The sequence below is a fragment of the Sminthopsis crassicaudata genome, chromosome 6 (genome assembly GCF_048593235.1).
Source record: "Sminthopsis crassicaudata isolate SCR6 chromosome 6, ASM4859323v1, whole genome shotgun sequence".
NCBI lineage: Eukaryota > Metazoa > Chordata > Mammalia > Dasyuromorphia > Dasyuridae > Sminthopsis > Sminthopsis crassicaudata.
This window is the reverse complement of record NC_133622.1, coordinates 249,701,798-249,718,820: the sequence shown is the minus strand read 5'-3', so window position 1 is coordinate 249,718,820 and position 17,023 is coordinate 249,701,798. Positions and strand designations below refer to the sequence as shown.

The following is a 17,023-nucleotide window of genomic DNA, read 5'->3' as shown; positions in this document are numbered from 1 at the left end:
CCGCAGGGAGCGGCCCGCCCCCGTCCCTTGCCCCGCCCCGCCTCCCTTGCCCCGCCCCGCCTCCCTTGCCCCGCCCCGCCCACCTGGCGGATGTCCCAGTTGACGTTCCACTGCCGCATGTTGCTGAAGCGCCAGGTCTTCACCACGTCGCCCACGGCCAGGTCGATGCGGATCAGGCGATTGTTGGCGATGCCCAAGACCTCGTCCTTTCGGCTGCCCTTAAACCTGGGGGGGAGGGGCCGTCTCCGAGTCCGGCTGGGGGAGGGGCCGGGCAGAGGAGGGGGCGAGCCCCCCCAGGGGACCTGGGTGGCCTCGGCCTGAGCTAGAAGTCGGGAACGGGGAGCTCGCCCCTCCCCCGGCCCGCCCGTCACTGGCTGGGCGTCCGCCATCGCCGGGTCAGGTCCCGCCCTCTGGCCCCGCAGCTCGGGGATCCGGAACCGCTGGGGGGGCCCGGGGGGAGGGGCCGCCGCCGGTACCTGACGATGAAGTAGGAGATGCCGAAGTCGGGCAGGGACTGCCAGGCCTGGATGAAGCGCAGCTTGGCCTCGGACAGGGACAGGCGGGCCACGTTCTGGTGCGCCTCCAGGATCCGCGGGGTCAGCTGTGGGGGCGCGGCGGCTTTAGGGCCGGGAGGGCGGGCGGCCCGGGCAGAGTGGGCGCAGAGGCCCGGAAGGCGGGCCTGGAAGCTCCCGGGCTGCGCGGCTCCGGGACACCCGGCCCCGCCCCCTGCTCCGGTGAGCTCCAGGACCCGCAGGGCCCCCCACAGCTGCACCAACAATGTATGCGTGTCCCCGAGCCCCCAGTCTGCGGGAGGAGGCGCTTTGTTCCTTCCTTCACATCTCCCCCGCCCCCCTGGGTCATGCCCTTCTCCGCACCCCCTCCCCCGCGCACCTGCTTGGCCTTCAGCTTCCGCTGGAACCGGGGGGCCACGAGGCCGTGGGGGTTGAGCCCCTCCCCGCTGGCGTCGGGGCCCTGCGGGTTGGCCGGGCCCGAGCCTCCGCCGGCCCGCTGCAGGCTGAGGAAGGCCAGGATGGCCTGGACTTCGCTCTGGTAGCTGCTGTCGGCCATGGTGCGCCCCTTGGAGGCCAGCCGGCAGCCGGCCATCCACTGGGCGTACTGCTGCTCCTGGGGGCGAAGGCCGGGTCAGGCCGGGCCGCAGCGCCCGCCCCCCGCCCCCCGCCCCTCGCGCCCTACTCACGTCCTGGCAGCGCAGGCAGAGCTCGCTCATGCCCTCCGGCGAGGGCACCAGGAGCTTGATGCAGAACTTCTGCCCGGAGACGTTGACGTCGGGCACCACCTCGCAGCCTAGGCAGAAAGGGAGGGGGCGTGAGGGGGGCGCGGAGGGAGCGGGCGGCAGAGGCCGGGCAGGGGGGCTCACCCTTCAGGTGCAGCTGCTGGATGGGGTCCCCGGGGGCCTCGTCCTGGCTCTTGTAGTAGGAGAGCGTGGTCTCTTTAAACACGACCCAGTACTGGCGGTAGCCCTTGAGGGTGAGCTTCCGGGGCCTGGGACGAGGAGGGAGGCGGGGATGGAGAGCGAGCCGGCGGGGGGTCACAGCTGGGACAGCCCCGTCCGGGGCCTGGATCATGCTGGGATCACCCCCAACAAGGCAGCCCCCTCGGGCCGGCCCCCCTCGCCCAGGGTCCGGGGCTCACCGGAAGATGCGCAGATGGTCCTTGAGCTCGGGGATGGCCGTCAGGCTGTCCTGTGGGCCGAGGGGCACCCTGAGCGCCGAGCTGGCCGGGGCCACCCCCTCCCCCCGCGGCCTCCTCTCCCCCCTCCTCACCAGCACGTCGGTGGGGGCCGAGCCCTCCAGCTTCACCTCCAGGTTGTTTAGGGCGGCGTCCAGGTCGTCCAGGCCGCCGGGGCTGGCCGGCTCCTCCGTGTCCCCGCTCAGGGCCAGCTTGTTAATGTGGTACTGGGGGGCAGGACGGCGGGGTCCGGGTGACCCCGGCTCTGCCCTGAGCCTCGGCCCCGGGGGCCCAGCCCGAGCCGAGAAGTCCCCGGGGAGCCCTGACCCGTCCCGGCCCCCTCCCGTCCAGGCCTTGGGGGAAGCCGGGGTCTGTGACCCCCGACCCCGGGGCTGGCCCCGCTCTCCCAGCCTCCCCCACCCTCCGCCTCCTCCCCACCGTCCAGAAAGGGCTTAAGCCGCAGGCGGAGGGTGAGACTGCAGGCCAAAGGTGGCACTCCATCCGATGGGAGCAATGGGGGCAGACTTCCGGGGGGAGGGGGCCCTACCTGCAGGGCCGCGAAGACCATCATTTCCTCCTCCGTGCAGTCGATCTCCTCCAGCAGCAGGTCCCAGCGGGCCTGCTCGTAGAGCTGCGTGAGGCGCACAGGGTCGGCCTGCGGGGGTGGGGGTGGGGGTGTCAGCCTGGGGCCCAGCCTCAGCTTCCCTCCTGGGGGGAGGGCGCTTTGGTGGTCACCGCTGTGATTAATCCCAAGGACCTTCCAGCAAGGAAGGGTAGGCTGGGGGAGGGGCTGCCAGGGGGAGCCCCAGCAGGTTCTTGAGCAGGGGAGGGTGGGAGACGTTTCTCCCACCAGAGGGGCCAGGCTCATCTTCTCCGACCCGCCCTCACCTCCCCACCCCCGCCGGCCCCCCTTCCACACCGCCCTCACCTTGGGGTCCAGGTCAAAGAAGCTGTAGTACTTGAAGCGCAGCCACAGGGTGTCCCCGGGCTTGATTCCCTGCTGCATCAGACACCTGGAGGAGTCCAGCCACCTGGGGGGGCGAGGAAGCGGGGAGCCCTGCGGTCAGTGGGTCCCACCCCTGCTCCCCGGGGGCTGAGGGGGTCCTGCGGGCTGTGGCCCCCTGGGGCTGGAGACAAGATGCTGCCCTCCGGCCTCCTCGGGGCCCCCAGCGCCCCCTGCCCAGCACTAGCGTCTCAAGGCCGCCCTGGCGGGATGTCAGCCACATTTAACAGGTCAGGAAACAACAGGTGTCCCAGGTAGCAGCCCTCCCCGGAGCCCCGGAAGTCTCGGCCGGTCGGGCTTGGGGCAGCATTGGCTCTCCCAGCCCCCTCCTTGCGGCCTGCCCTCCAGGCTCTCTGGCTTTGACCTGAGAGCCCCGGGTGCCCGGCGGCCGGCCGATACCTGCTGTGCAGCTGGGTCTTGTCAGCCAGGGAGCCGGGCCGGGGCAGGCGCAGCAGCTGGGCGGGGTCTGGGGGCGGCTGGGGGCGGCTGAGCATCCGGTAACAGGCCTCGGTCTCGGGGCTGTCGGAGAAGTGGGCCGGCATCCCCCGGAACTGGGCCGGGGCCACTCCTGAGGGGGCGGGGGAGGGGTCAGGCCCCGGCTCTCCCTGCCTGCCCCTCCCCCCAAGCTCCTGCCCTCCCAAGCTCCCCCTCGCCCTGCGGCTCACCGGCAGCCAGGACCACCGAGGACAGGTCAAACACCTCCTCTTCTGGCTCCTTGTCCTTCTTCTTCTTCTCCTTCTTCTCCGGGGCCCGGAGCAGGGACAGCTCCTCAGGGTGGCGGATGCCTGTGGAGAGGAAGGGCCCTTGGGGGAGGGGCGCTCAAGCACCACTCGGGCCCTCGGGCTCATCTGCACAATGGGTACACAAGGGGACGGCCCACAGGGGCCCAGGGCCCCTCCCCCGGCCCCCCTGGGAGCGAAGGACACGGGCGGGGAGGACGGGGAGGTCGGGGACAGCGGCCGGGACACTCACTGAGGACGCGGCAGATGGCGGCCACGGCGCGGAAGAGGGGCTGCGAGAAGCTGGCGCGCAGCCGCAGGGCCCGGCGGTTGGGCAGCCGCAGGGTGACGGGCCGGTGCTGCGGGCCGAAGTAGAGCCGGGCGTCCGCCAGGATGCCGTACTTGTCCAGGGTCCAGTGGGTCTGCAGCAGCCACAGCTTCTTCTGCTCCCACCACAGCCCGTGGTCCGACCAGTCCTGCTTCCGCTCTGCCGGGGGAGGGGCCGGTGAGGAGGGGAGGGGGGAGCTGGGGGGGACACCCGGGGAGGGGGGATGGGGAACTGGGGGTTGCTTCCTTGGGCCCCTCCCACTCCTGGGGAAACAGTTGGGAGGGAGGCTGTGGGGACAAGGATTGGGAACAGAGGCCCTCCTCCCCTGGCCCCCAGGGGGCGCCAGTAAGAGTCGGGCGGGCCGTCCCTGCTCCCCTGGGCTCCGCTGGGCCCCACCGTCACGGCTCTCCCAGCTGGGGGCAGACGGGCCGTGTCCGAGGCCCTTCCTCGAGGGTGGTCAGCGCCTGGCCGCCGAGGCCGCCCGGGCCACTTCCCCCAGGCTGGCGCTCCGGTCACCGGCCCAGGCCGGGCTCCTCCCTGAGGAAGGAGTTCGGGGCCACCGCCCCCCCACCCCGGCTGCGGGGTCAGAGCCGGGCCTCGCACTCAGAACCCACACCTCTCCAGGAGGTTCCCCACCCAGCTCGGAGGGAGCCATGGGCACTGAGATCACATGACTCCTGCCTCCGGACTGTACCCTTCCCGTAAGGCCGGGCCGGATTCCAGACCGAAGTCTCAGCAAGCCTTTTGTGAGGACATTCACTAGAAAGCAAGCTGGATCTAGGGAGCACTCCAGATCTGGGGAGGATTCCTAGGGAGGATTCTGAATGTGGGGAGGACTCTTAGGGAGGACTCCTAAGGAGGATTCTGGATGCAGAGAAGACTCTTGCTCAAACCTTGCCTCTGCTCCTTACTTTTTTTTGTGATCCTGGACGAGTCACTTTATCTCTGCCTCAGTTTTCCCCTCTGTCAAATGGGACGAATTCCAACCCTGCCTTCCCTACAGGACTGTTGACCCAACAGCTGCCCCAGCCCCAGAACGGCCAAACGCAGCAGCCGTGGCACAGGCCCAGCCTCCCCGTCGGCCTCTCCAAGGGCGGCAGCCGCGCCAGCGAGCGTCATCAGCTCATACGTCGGAGCCGGGTGGCGTTGGCCGGGGATGGGCCGTGCCGGCCGCAGCGTCCGGTCTGGCCTCGAACCCGTGGTCCTTGTGGGAGCTCTTCCCTGCGGTCCACTCTCCAGCCGGCTGTCAAGGGGCCACAGATTGATCCCTCCCAAACCAGCGGGTCTCGGGCGGGAAGGGCAACGGGCATTTCTGGTCGCCCCCGTGCCAGGCCCCAGGCCCGGCTCCACGTATGACCCATCAGACTGATCTGGGTCCAATCTCAGCCCCTCCGCTGGGCATCTCTAGTCCCTCTTGTCGCCCCCTTATCACCGGCACGCTCTGCTCCAATTCGCCAAGCCGCTGGCGTCTCCAAGACTGCCCTGTCATCTCCCAACTCCAGGCCTTTGCCTGGACTGGGCTGGGGCCAAGCCCGCTCTCTCCTCACCGCCGCCCCCTGGCGTGTCCCCTCTGGAGGCCTTTCCGGGGCCTTCCGGATCACGCCATTTCTCAGACCTTTCCTCCACTCTTCGTCACACTTGTTGCCAAGAGACCGGGAGCTCCCTAAGGACACCAACTGTTTTCTACCTTTTTTGGAGCACACAGTAAGTGCTTAATAAACGCTCACTGACATACTGGGCGCGTCATTTCTGTCTCCCAAGGGTCCAGGCAAACCCTCCGACCCCGTAGCTCCTAGGCTGGGGGAATCCCAGGGGAGAAGGTGCACGCGCGTGCGCATACGTGTTACACACATGTAGAAGGCACATACGCAGATGAGAAACGGGCTACCCTGTCATGCTGTGTGTACACGTGGGCGCTGGGCGGCGGCTGGGGGCCGAGGCTCGGGTTTGCGGCCTGTCTCTGACACTCACTACTCCAGGTGGTCAGTTACTCTCACTGAGCCTCAGTGGCCCCTCCTGTAAAATGGACAACAATCCTGGGATGTGCCAGCTCCGTTAAGTGAGGAAGCAAAGAATAGACGGAGTAAGTACCAGTGGGGGCGCAGTGGGCAGTCATTCCCTGGGTCCCAGTCTGCCCTCTGGGGCCCTTCCTGGAGCCCTCGGGCCTCTCACTGTGCCCGGCTCAGGAAGCTTGGGCCGGTGGGGGCACAGAGTGGGCAGAAGCGCCCACCCCCGCCCCCTCCAGCACCCAGCTGTGCCCCTCTGATACCACAGGGTGCTCTGCTGCAACTTCCTGTGGGGGCAGGGAAGGGCCTTTCCAGCTCGCCCATCGCCCCGACAGCTTCCTTCCGTCAGGCATTTTTTTCTTCGGGGGGAAGTGCGACTCATGGGGGACAGGATGAGCAAGCAGGCGGCCTGGCCGAAGGCTGGCCCCAGAGACTCGGGCTGTGGTCGGCCCGGGGGGCAGACGGACCCCCTGGGCCCCGGGTGGGGGTTCCAGGGAATGGGGACCCCCGGGGCTTCGTCCCTCGCTCCGGCTAAGCAGCGCTGACTTGTGGGAGACGGGGGGCCGGGCTGCCCCGGGAGAGAGCAATGGAAGGCCGAGCTGGGGGAGGGGGAAGTCGGGGAGCTCCTTATTTGGGGAACAAGTGGCTAGGACCTGAGTCACTGGAGGGCCTTATCACGAGCCTCCGGGTGGGGAGGGCAGGGCAGGAAGGCGGCGGGCTGGGGGTCGGGGCAGCAGGGGCCCTACTCACTGATCTCCTCCACGATCTTGAGGATGACGCCGCCGATGTGGGACTCGCCCGTGACCAGAAGGGTCACCGACTCCTCCTGGACGTCGGGGTCCCCCACGAACACCTGGAGCTCCCAGGCTGCCATGGCTGCCGGCCGGGTCCTGGAGAGGGGCACAGGGGCCTGGCAAGCTCTCCCTCGGCTCCCCTGCAGGCTCAGCTCTCCTTTCCTGGCCTGGGGGTCCCGTGGGGGGCCAGGCAGGAAGGGCCGGCCGGAGGCTGGGCCTCTGCCCTGCCTGGATGGGCCCGCTGCCCTGAGAGGTGGTTTATACCCAGGTTATACCCAGGTAAGCAAAGTCTGGGGAGTTGGGCAGCCCCTCCCTCCACCCGCCTTTCCGTCTCCACCCTTGCAACGAGGGCAAGCCCGCCTGGGAGCTGGGCACATGGAGGGACTCAGAACCAGGGCCCGCCCCTCAGAACCTCACTCACCTCTCCTGGGGGTTGCCCAAGGGCAGCTGCTGCCCCTCTGCGTGTCTTTGGGCACGGGCACCCCCGTCTGCAGCAGGCGCCCCTTCTCTACCGGTCTGTGGGTGCCCTTGCTCCTCAGGGCTGCCCCTGGCTCTGCCTTATCTGCAGTTCAGCCCGGCTCCACCCCCTGGGGAGGGGAGGCCCCAGGGCCAGGAAGCTGTGGAGGAGCACTTGTCACTCACAGAACTGGGGCTTGGACCACAAAGAGGGAACTGCTGGGAGGAGGGTCCACCCTGGGACCCACGAGGGCCCCCACAAGCCCACTCGGCCTGAGCCCTGGCTTTGGGGCAGAGAACATTGTGGGCGTCTGAGAGCACGGGCAGCATAAATGGAGGAGCCCAGGAGAGGAGCTCCAGGAAGGCCTCAGAGGCTGCCATGTGTGCCCCGTGGTGCCCGGAGGGCCAGGTGCCTCAGGGCCGATCTGGCTTTCTGCCAGTCACTTACACTGGCCTGCCTCAGTTTCCTGCTGTGTAACGGGCTGGAGGAAATGGCAAAGAACACAGGGTCACTGCCAAGAAAACCCCAAAGGGGCACTGCTATCCCCGAATCCCCCGGCCCCCACAGCTCAACAGTTGTCCTGGAGGTGCCAGGCTGGCGAGGGCTTCCTCCTGTGCCCATCCACCATTCCCTGCCTGCTGGCACAGTGAGGGGCCACAGGGCCCTGCCCCACTGCGTGCATGGCACCAGTGCCGGAGCTGTGGGTGTCCCTCTACTTTAGGTTCCTCTATTAAATCGCGAGCAGAGGACCAGCAGCCGGGTCTCCTTAGGCCTTTGGGTAAGGACCCTGCCCCGCTAAGTGCCAGCCGTCTCCCAGGCCCTCCTGACTTCAGGGTCCATGGTGTATCCCCAGCACCCCCCCTCCCTGCAGGAGATGCCCAGGGCCTGGGACAGAACCGGAGAGTCAGCAGGAAGTTCCAGGCCTGACCCTGGACTCCTTCATCCTCCCGGCCAGCTGACCACCAGGAAACACCCCAGGCCTCGATCATGAGAGGCCCTAGTGGGGCTGCCAGCCAGGGAAGAAGGAAGAGGCAAGGAGAGCCCCCTGCCCCCGCCAGCCAGCCCAGGCTGCTTGGGCTTGGTGCAGCTCCAGACCATTAGACCACATGAAGGGCAACAGCACCCCCTAGTGTCCCTAGTCCTCCTTCACCGTGCCCACCTCATCCCCTCTGCCAGGAGCCCCAACAGCTGCCCACCAAGAAAAGGAGTCGAGACCTCGGTAACCCATAACCACGCCGACTGGCTTCTTTTATTTGGAGGTAATGGGGGCGTGGGCTTAACAATGAGCAGGGGCAGGGGAGCCACGGGAGGGGAGGGAAGGGCCCCCCTTCCCTCCCCCAACACACCCACTGCCCCAAATAAAAAACAAAACCAACTAAGGGGGGAGAGCGGCTGGGACGGCGCCAGGGGAGGGGGGCGGGCCTGAAAGGGGCAGCAGTGAAGAGACCATGCATGTGCTGGGCAGCCGCCAGGCAGCGGCACGGGGGGCGGAAGTCTGTGTCCTCCACACATATATGTACGTATATATGTATAAATATAGAGACGAGGTGGGGGTCTCTTCAGTCCCCTTCTCTGCTCCGGCTGCGGTCCCAGCTTCTCTTTGCACAGAAAAGGGGGGAGGGACGGGGGCTCCACAAGTCATCACCGAATCGCGATGAGACCCACGTCCATCAGCTTCTGGATCTTCTGGGCGATTACGGGGTTCTTTAAGTGTCTATGAGAGAAAAAGAAGCCGTGAATGCCCCCGGCCCGTGTCTCCAAGCTCCTTGGAACCGATCAACCCCAATTTGGCCCTGTGCTAGTCAGGAGGCAACGGCCCTCAATGGGGGGCTCCGGAACCAAGGCCTCTTAAGCTGGGCCCAAGTCACTGTACAAACCCTTAGACCTTAGAATTGCTGCTCCCTCGTAACCCAACGCAATTTCTTTGATGCCTTTTCTTTTAATCAAATTGTTATTTTTACACAAAAAAAGCGTCATCGCTTTCTATAATTCTAAATTCCTCCTCCCCTCCCCTTATTGGCAAAGTGAGGTTGGATGCACGGTCACACAAGAGGGATTTCCCCAGCAGTCGTGTTTGTGACCCAGCCCCAAAAGGGCTCTGCAGGCCGTGTCCCTGCGTTTAAAGGCCTCTGCTGGCCCGGCCAGAAAGGGGCAGCAGCCTCCTTGCCCCCACTTACTCGCTGAGCGCCTGCGGGTCCTTCTGCATCTGCTCCAGGATCAGCCGCATGGCTGGGTCACTCATGATCTGCTGCACCTCGGGGTCAGCCATGGCTCGCCGCTTCACGTCCTCAGGATTGTCGTGACGGTTGTACTGGCTTATCACACAGCGCTGGTAGCCGTCGGCCGCCTCCTACCCCCGGGCAGGGAGAGAAGGATGGGCCTCAGCCTGGGCTGGCTCAGCAGGGAGGGGCCAGACCAGAGGGGAGGCACAGGTGGGTGAGAGGCCAGGGTGGGCTACTACCTTACAGTTGGAGTCCAGGTCTAGGGCCTTCTGGTAGACGTCCATGGCCTTCGTGTAGTCCTTCATGGCTTCGAGGGCAGCTGCTTTCCGGGTATAACCCTTGACTGGGGGCAGAATAAGGGGGATGGGGGTAAAGCCATAGCCTGGAACCTGAGGAAACCACACCAGGTAAACAGCGAGCACCCCCCCACGGAGGCAGAGGTTGGGGAGGACAGATGACTCCTCATGCCATGCTGTGCCAGGGTTAGGCCACAGTGCTTCCAACCTTGGCAGCTTATCTTCCTAGGAGGAGCAAAGACAGGGACTGACCCAGGACCTCCCCCAAAAGCTAGGGAGGCCGTACTTACTGAAGGTCGGCTCCAGCTGGATGCATTCTTCACAATCCTGGAAAGGCAGAGTGAAGGTCATGAGTGCCCACCAGACGTGCAGGCCCTGCCCCTCCCCCACATGTCCTCAGTCACCTGAAATCTCACCCAATGAGGACTCTGGGGCTTGCTAAGAGCCAGCTCTGTGCCCTCAAGGCTTTGGGCTTTAGCTCCCTCAGGTACAAGACCAGAAGGATGCCCACCCTGTGTCAACAGTTCACTCCCACACCTGGCTCCAGGCCTTGCTCCTAGGACCCTCGCCCAAGAATCTCCTCCTCACTGGCAGAGGGGGCACAGACTCTCCCTCAGCTGCCAGAGCAGCAAGCTCCCCTGGGTAGAAAAGCCCCCAAATCAAAGGGAGGGAAGCCAAGGGAGCAGTGCACACTGCTTGATGGTGTTCAGGGGTGCGTGCGAGCATCTCGGGCCTATTTCAGGCCAAGGAGCACAGGCCCACTAAGACTAAGCGTTCAGGGGCTGAACGAAGCAATCACCGGAGGTGCACAAGGCAAAACCCCCCCTCCCCCACTGAGGGACTACAGAGAGCAGCGCGTGGGGTCCAATGCCTCTCAGGGTCCCCTTGCCTGACCTTGAGCGCCAGCTGGAACTCCAGAAGCTTGGTGTAACAAGCGGCGCGGTTGCTGTACAGCTTGGCATCCTTGGGGTTCCTTTTGATGGCTTCCGTGTAATGCTTCATGGCCTGAGGATAGTTCCCTGGGGGAGAGGAGGGAACCTTATGTCAAGTCTCTGAGCCTGCATGGGTCTCCAGGGTGCAGAACACTAGCCGGGAAGCCAGGAAGACTCAAGTCCCACCAAACTCCACACCTGCCCTTTGTGGCTTGGGGTCCCTGGCACTTCACCCAAGTTTCCCCATCTGCCAAGAGTGGTCGCTGGCTGAGGCTCCCCTGCCCAGCCCAAGCCCACACCTTTCTGGAAACACTCATTGCCTCTGTTCTTCTCCTCCAAGGCCAGGTCGGGGTTGATGTAAGCCAGCCTCTCCTGCTCCTTTAGGATTTTCTCAGCCTGAAAAAGGAACCCGAGTGGCCATTGGCAATGATGCCCAGGGTGAGTTTGCCCAAGGCCTGGTCACCATGGAATGCAGGCTAGCTAGTTGTGAGGTTGGCACATCAATGGGATGCTCTTCAGCGGGTTCCTTAACCTCCCAGCAACACCACCTGACATTCCAACGCAGTCTGGGCTGCAAAAACTCCTCCACCAAATTTAACTGAGAGCAGGCAGAAAACCCCAGAGGTTCAGCCCTGAGAAGATCCATAACAGGATAAGTGGAAGAGGAGGGCTGGGCCCAACAAGGTCCAGAGGCTCGCTCACTGCCCCTGGCAGGTCCTCCCAAAGACCCCTCCAGCCACTGACCTGCTGGCACTTCTTGAGGACATCTGGGGTCCTGTGCTCGGCTAGGGACTTGTTGTAGAAGTGGATGGCTTCCTTGTATTTCTCCTCTTTGAAGTAAGAGTTGCCAATTCGGGCGTAAGCTCTAGGGATGGGAAGCACAGGGCAGCTCAGTCACCCCCATCCCCACTCCCCAATAGCCTCGATGCTGCCTTCTCTCTCCTCACCCCCGGTGCTGGCTGGCCCAGCTCTGGCCACTCCCTTCCCCTCCCCCCATTCTGGGTCCACGCCAGGAAAAGGGGTGCTCACTTTGCAATCTGCCGATAGTCCTCCCGATTCTCTCTCCCCACCTCGATGGCCTTCTCACAGAGCTCTCGGCACTTATTGTAGTCTCCCTGTTCAAAGTACACCGCTGCCAAGAGAGCAGAGTCAGGAGGACACCGAGTCAGGACCCGCCTGCCCACCCTCGTCCAGGCCGCAGCCCAGGCACTCACCTGCCTGATTGGTAATGTAGGTCATGTTTGTGGGGTCCAAGTCCTTGGCTCGGTCATAATGCTTCAAGGCTGTGGCGAAGTCCTTCTTCTTGTAGGCGTCGTTTCCCAGCTCCTTTTCTTTCAGAGCCTGGAGGAGGATGAAAGGCCCCCACAACCAGCTATGAGCAGGGTCCTGAGCAGGCCCAGAGCCGAAGCCGGGCCTTGGCAGGCGATGCCCCTACCGCTGGCCACAGCTGGCAGCTTGCTTTCCGCTGAAGAGGTGTCTGGACAAGCGTGACTACTCCCACCTCCCATTCTCGTAGCCCTCTCTATGGCTCCCCCCCACTACGTGGACTCCAGTGAGGCAACAGTGTGGCAAGTTGGGCCCCACTCCTCCCGTACTCTCTACTTAGTTTGGGACAAGTTTTATTTCTGGCTCATGGCTGCGGCCACCCACACTGCCACAGGATTCTGCTCATCAGGGAACAATGATCAAGGGGGGTGGTGGGAAGCCACGGCGGGAGTGATTAGCTCACTCCTGGGGAGCCGTTACCCCGGCTCTGAGACACCCTGATGAAGCCCACGCGGGCCCTCTGTGGCGGGTGCTAAACTTGGGAACAGTTGCTTGGCTGTTGCCGCCAGCAGGGAAATGATGAGGTGTCCCAGCATGTGCCAAGCCTGGGACGACTGCTAAAGCACAAGCCTTGTGGCCCCGCTCTCCATGCAGTCAACCCCTCGTCCTCAACGCCTCAGATGGTTTTAAATGGCAACAAATTTACAACATTCTTCCCACCTGAGGCAGGGCTTCCCTCCTTGAGCCAATGGTCACACCCCAAAGGGCCAGATGCCAGCCCCCCCCCAATCCTTGATCTGTCACCAATACTCTGAGCACTGATTTATTCACTCGCCTTAAAGCTAACAAAAAAAGGCCTTCAACACCTGGGGGAGTGGGTCAAGGCTACTTGATTTCATTTCTGAAAATAGAGCCTAGGACTTTGGGCAGCCCCCCTCCCCTCCCACACCAGACCCCCTTCAGGAAGGCCAGGCCAGCTGCTTCCAGGGTAGACATGAGGAGAAGGCGACAGTCATGGGAAGCCCATACCTGCTTCTTGTTCTCAGGAAGATCTTCCTCCATGGGTTCGGGCTTGGTCTCCTTCTTGGGAGGAGGGGGTGGTGGTGGGGACACCACCTCCTCTTCCTCATCCATGCTGCCCAGATCCACACCAAGAAGTACACTCAGTGTGGTCATAACACGGGGGTCCTGCAACTTCCTGTACATGGGAAAGGCGGTCATTGGCACCCCCGAGTGAGCCACGGCTCAGACCCCTCACTGAGCAGTGTAGCCTGGCTCAGGAGCTCCTCCCGTGAGTAACCACGGCCAAGTCCCTCGACCTTGGAGAGCCCAGGAAATCAAAAGGCCACCATTTAAAGGAGTTGCCAAGTGGCTTTGGTGGAAGAATCACAGGCCAGGACCAAAACCCGAAGGACAGAAAGGTGCAAAGGGAAGCGCGGGCTGGGGAAGATGGCGAGGGTCTGACAGGCAGGAGGAGGATACAAATGCTCCTCCGTTGCTGAGGACACATGAGTTGGGCATCCCTTTCTCAAGAGGGGGGCAGGTGGGCAAAAATGCCCTCACTTACGTGCCCAAATCTGAGGGCTTATTGCGGAGCTGCTCAATCAGCTCTTTGTAGCTGGGGTCATTCAGCAGAGCCCGCGTCCGAGGGTCATTCTCCAACTTCTGGTACAGGTGGGGGGTGTTGAAGGGGTTCATGAACTTCCTCTCTGCACCAGACACAACACCAGAGGCCCTCAGTGTGTGTCACAAAGGGTCACCCCGGGGAGATCTCGTATTCACGAGGACAAGGGGAGAAGGGACGGAGCGTGACACCCACCAGCCAGCCGGGCCTCCATGTTCTGCAGCCCCTCCTTGAGCTGAGAATTGCTGGCTTCATGCTTCAGTCCCTCCTCGTAGGTCCGTTTAGCTTCTTCAAACCGGTTTAAGAACTCGAGGGCGGCCGCCTTCCGGGAGTAGCCCTGAAAGCAGCGGAGGAGGCCCCTGGTGAGCACAGGACAGCTGCCCCTTCCCCCCGGCACTGCCTCGGGAGGCCCCTCCCCAGCTCACCTTGCCCCACTCTGGCTTCAAGTCCACAGTCTTGCAGCCATCCTCATAGGCCTTCTGATAGTCCCCCTTCTTGGCGTAGGCAGCAGAACGATTGCTGTAGAGCACATGGTTCTGTGGGTCCAGCTTGATGGCCTCCGAATAACATCGCAGCGCGTCGTCGATGTTGCCAGCACTTAGGGCTTTGTTGCCCTTTTCCTTCAGCTCATTCACCTGAGAAAAGCACGAGGGAAAGGCAGGTGGCCAGGTGCTCGTGCAGCCCCAAGGCTTCACTCCCACACAAGCTCCACCGAAGCGCTGCAGCATGCAGGACTGCCGTGGGGTCTGGAGCTTCCTCCTGCAGGAGCCTGGCCCAGCAGCCCCCGTGGAGTCCCTCCTTCCCTGAAGGAGTCAGAAAAACACAGGACCGAACACACACGCCGAGGGAAACCTCAGCAACAACCCTATCAAGTGCTAGGAATCCCATTCCGTGGGCGAGGAAACGGAGGCTTGGAGATTCAGGGGCTCGTCTGGCCACACGGCACTAAGGCACCGGAGCGATTCAAGGCCAGATCCCTCTGATTTCAAGTCCAAAACACTCTGTCTGACTCTTTTTGAACCACAATCTAAAATTAACCGACTCTTTCTACGCCAAAATACACAAATTGTTATTAAATGGACAGACCTTCACATTCTCTGAGTAACGGCTGCAAACAGTCGTTCTCACGGGCTGGAACAGCTTAATTTATTTGCAAATTTCTCTGTTCTCGCTCAAGCAAATGATCTAAAATGTTTAGGCTCAGAAAGGAGCTCGAAGAAGGTGAGACTACAGTGGGATTGCCCCATGGAAGCAGGAATTAGTTGGCAAAGAAAGCCCGTGGCCATGTTGTTCTGTTACGGTGACTGGGTGGGATTCTTGAAAACCAGAAAAGACTTCCTACTTCTGGAAGAGAAGAGACACCATTTCCTGGGTTCAGTAAGAACCCCTCATCCCTATCACTGAGAGCAGACACTTTTCTCCTGAGCGGAGAAGCAGAAACGGAGGGAAATCCAGAGGCGGCCCCCAGGAGCATTTGGGAGATGAAAATAAAGCCTGTCCCCTGCTCAGTTTAATTCAGCCAAATCTATGACTCATTTTTTAACCTCCAGTCAGAGGAAGTAGGAGGAACATGCGTGAGGGAGGGTCCGTGGTACCTCTCCAGGACATCCCTCACTCCCCCAGGCAAGGGCTCCGCACACGCGCTCCCACAGGGGAAGGGCCATGCTGGTTCAAAAGCGGCCCCCCCATCTGTACGGATCTTCTCCCTCTTCAAGAGGGTGAGCCTACTTCAAACTGGACCCCAAGCGTCCACAGCCCTGAGCAATCCCACAAATGAGAACCCTGCTGCCCTCCCCGCGCAATCCTGGCGCCGCGGGCCGAACCAAAGGGGCCTTGCTAAGTTCGGCCGAGGGCAGCAGGAGGAGGATTCCCACCCAGCGGCTAAGTGTGGGTCGGCCAAGAAGTGAACCGAGCGTTCTGGGGGATGGCCCCCGGGGACGAGGGGGACTTCCAGGAGAGCGCTCTGCCCAGGCCTGCGGTGCCAGCGCAACGTAACTTAGGACCGGACCCTCGAGTCGCCCCCAGCGTGCTCCGGCTTGTGCTGCTCAAATGTTTCCACAGTTCGTGACTCTCCTAATCACAAGCTACACGAGGGACTTGTTCAAGGGCAACAGAAGAGAAGACATAAAACCTGGGAGACGGCGAGCTGAGGGATGCGCCGAGGATACCCTAGGAAAAGCTTTCAGCTAAGCGGGGGAGGCCCCATCCGCCCGCCCCTCCCCCGCGGGCTTGGGACAAATCCTTTTCTGGGCCTCAGTGTTCTCATCTGTAAAACGCACTTGGGGAGGGGAGCGGCCCGGAGGACACCCAGCTTGCAGAAGGTGGCACCCAGGCGGGTGGTCCTGAGCTCCTCCAGGGGGAGGAGTCTAACCCTTCCTTCCTCTCCCCAAGTTTCTCTGGCTGGGCTCAGAAGCTGGGGGTCTGCCCGGGGCGCCAGCCCAGAAAGCCAAGAACTTGTCCAACAACATCTCAAGAGTCACGGGGGCTGCCTTCGTTCAGTCCTCGGCCCGTCCGCGGACCAGGGAGGCCGGAGCGGGCGCAGGTCTGGGCCCGGGCCCCACTCAGGCTCTCCCTTCCACCCTGCCCCGCCCCTGCCGGACCTAAAACTGGGGGGGCCACGAAGTGATGGGAAAAAAGAGGCGTCTAGCCTAGAAGTGGGTCGGGCCCCCACAGGTTCATCCCAAAGGGGGCCTTCCAGAGGAGCAGGGCCCTCACCGGACCTGGGGGGCTCCCCCTCCCAGAGGCTTGGAGCCGCGCACGCCAGGCCCTGGGAGAAGCCCTAGGACGGATGACTGCCGGGGAGCCGGGGCCTGGACCCCCCACTAGGCCCCACGGAGCCTTCCCCTCGGGCGCCCCCACAACTTGTGCTTCACTCCAACAAACCACGTTCCGGCTCTCAGACCCCGGTCCTCGGCCCCCCCCAGCTCGCCAGGGCCCGCTAATCTCTCGGATGCCCAAACTGAACCCCCACATTCTGGGCGTACACCCCGAGCCCCCCCATCCCAAGTGCCCAGACCGAGCCCCCCGGGCCCATCGCCCCGGACTCAGCCCTCGGCATCACCCCGCTCTGCGCTCCCTCTCCGCTCACAGCGGGATCAGAAGCTCTATGGCGGGGAGGGGGGAGGGGGAGGGAAGGGGGGGGCCGCGTCCTCTTCGGACCTTTCCTCCTCCTTCCAGGAATCGATCCTGCCTCAGACTCCCCAGTAACTTCCTGTCTCCCCCAGCTCCTCGGGGACCTCAGCGCCCCCCCACCTTCCCAGCCCCCCCCAGTCCTTGCCCCTCCCCCCCTCGCCCTTCCCTGGACCTGGCGCCCCCCCCTCCTTCCCTCCTCCCCCACTCAATCTACCCCCGGCGCCCCAGTAACCGCCCTCTGCCCCGGGCCCGGGCCGGCCTGGCCGCCCCTCCCTGGGCCCCGGGCGCTCCCCCCGGCCAGGGCTGAGGCCGCGGGGAGTTACCTCAGCGGCGGCCCTGGCTCCCGGCGCCCCCCGCTCGCCCCCAGTCCGGCTCTCCCGCCGGCTGCCGGCCTCTCCTCACCTGCTCCATGGCCCGAGCCGGAGCCGAGGCAGCCGTGAATCCGTCCGCCCGCCCGCTCGCTCGCGCCCAGCTCCCAGCCGCACGCGCCGCCTTCTGGAACCTACTAGAAGCTGCCGGGACTCCCGGGTCCCGCCCCTTCGCAGCCGCCCTATT

The 17,023-nt window shown here is 63.8% G+C and overlaps 2 protein-coding genes and 1 long non-coding RNA gene across 5 annotated transcripts in view; 1 reads left to right on the top strand and 2 right to left on the bottom strand.

Annotated features, from left to right (window-relative positions):
• FERMT3 (FERM domain containing kindlin 3) overlaps positions 1-7,110 on the bottom strand; it is a 7,636-nt gene extending 526 nt beyond the window's left edge. Inside the window, exons 1-14 of the mRNA XM_074273350.1 lie at positions 6,961-7,110; positions 6,496-6,635; positions 3,665-3,898; positions 3,358-3,477; positions 3,092-3,260; positions 2,618-2,720; positions 2,237-2,344; positions 1,785-1,916; positions 1,654-1,703; positions 1,379-1,503; positions 1,199-1,305; positions 892-1,125; positions 477-601; positions 84-225 (exon numbers count right to left, since the gene is read on the bottom strand). Coding sequence (XP_074129451.1) covers positions 84-225; positions 477-601; positions 892-1,125; positions 1,199-1,305; positions 1,379-1,503; positions 1,654-1,703; positions 1,785-1,916; positions 2,237-2,344; positions 2,618-2,720; positions 3,092-3,260; positions 3,358-3,477; positions 3,665-3,898; positions 6,496-6,619 — 1,773 coding nt within the window. The 5' untranslated portion in view covers positions 6,620-6,635; positions 6,961-7,110. The remainder of the gene's footprint in view (positions 1-83; positions 226-476; positions 602-891; positions 1,126-1,198; positions 1,306-1,378; positions 1,504-1,653; positions 1,704-1,784; positions 1,917-2,236; positions 2,345-2,617; positions 2,721-3,091; positions 3,261-3,357; positions 3,478-3,664; positions 3,899-6,495; positions 6,636-6,960) is intronic.
• Positions 6,688-8,593, top strand: LOC141545952 (uncharacterized). Of its 2 annotated transcripts, none has more exons than XR_012483189.1 (2): positions 6,688-6,818; positions 7,718-8,593. It is a non-coding gene; the product is annotated as an uncharacterized LOC141545952 (long non-coding RNA). The 2 variants fall into 2 exon arrangements; XR_012483190.1 differs by having other exon boundaries at positions 6,728-6,807.
• Positions 8,217-17,023, bottom strand: STIP1 (stress induced phosphoprotein 1). 2 transcript variants are annotated; one of them, XM_074273351.1, is made up of 14 exons: positions 16,871-17,023; positions 13,762-13,971; positions 13,532-13,673; positions 13,280-13,421; positions 12,742-12,910; positions 11,661-11,787; positions 11,476-11,578; positions 11,191-11,311; positions 10,746-10,842; positions 10,409-10,533; positions 9,805-9,841; positions 9,458-9,561; positions 9,174-9,346; positions 8,217-8,710 (listed from the first exon to the last, which is right to left on the bottom strand). In XM_074273351.1, exons 1-14 carry the CDS (start codon positions 16,877-16,879, stop codon positions 8,638-8,640), a joined length of 1,632 nt encoding a protein of 543 aa, XP_074129452.1. In that variant the 5' UTR covers positions 16,880-17,023; the 3' UTR covers positions 8,217-8,637. The 2 variants fall into 2 exon arrangements, 1 of the variants encoding a protein (XP_074129452.1); XR_012483181.1 differs by lacking the exon at positions 9,805-9,841 and having other exon boundaries at positions 9,458-9,600; positions 10,349-10,533.

What these genes read in the sequence shown, in the direction of transcription:
- STIP1 (XM_074273351.1), bottom strand. An exon ending in CAATGAGTGTTTCCAGAAAG is followed by an intron (nt 10,534 to 10,745) that starts GTGTGGGCTTGG and finishes CCTCTCCCCCAG; the next exon opens with GGAACTATCCTCAGGCCATG. An exon ending in GACCCGCAGGCGCTCAGCGA is followed by an intron (nt 8,711 to 9,173) that starts GTAAGTGGGGGC and finishes TTTCTCTCATAG; the next exon opens with ACACTTAAAGAACCCCGTAA.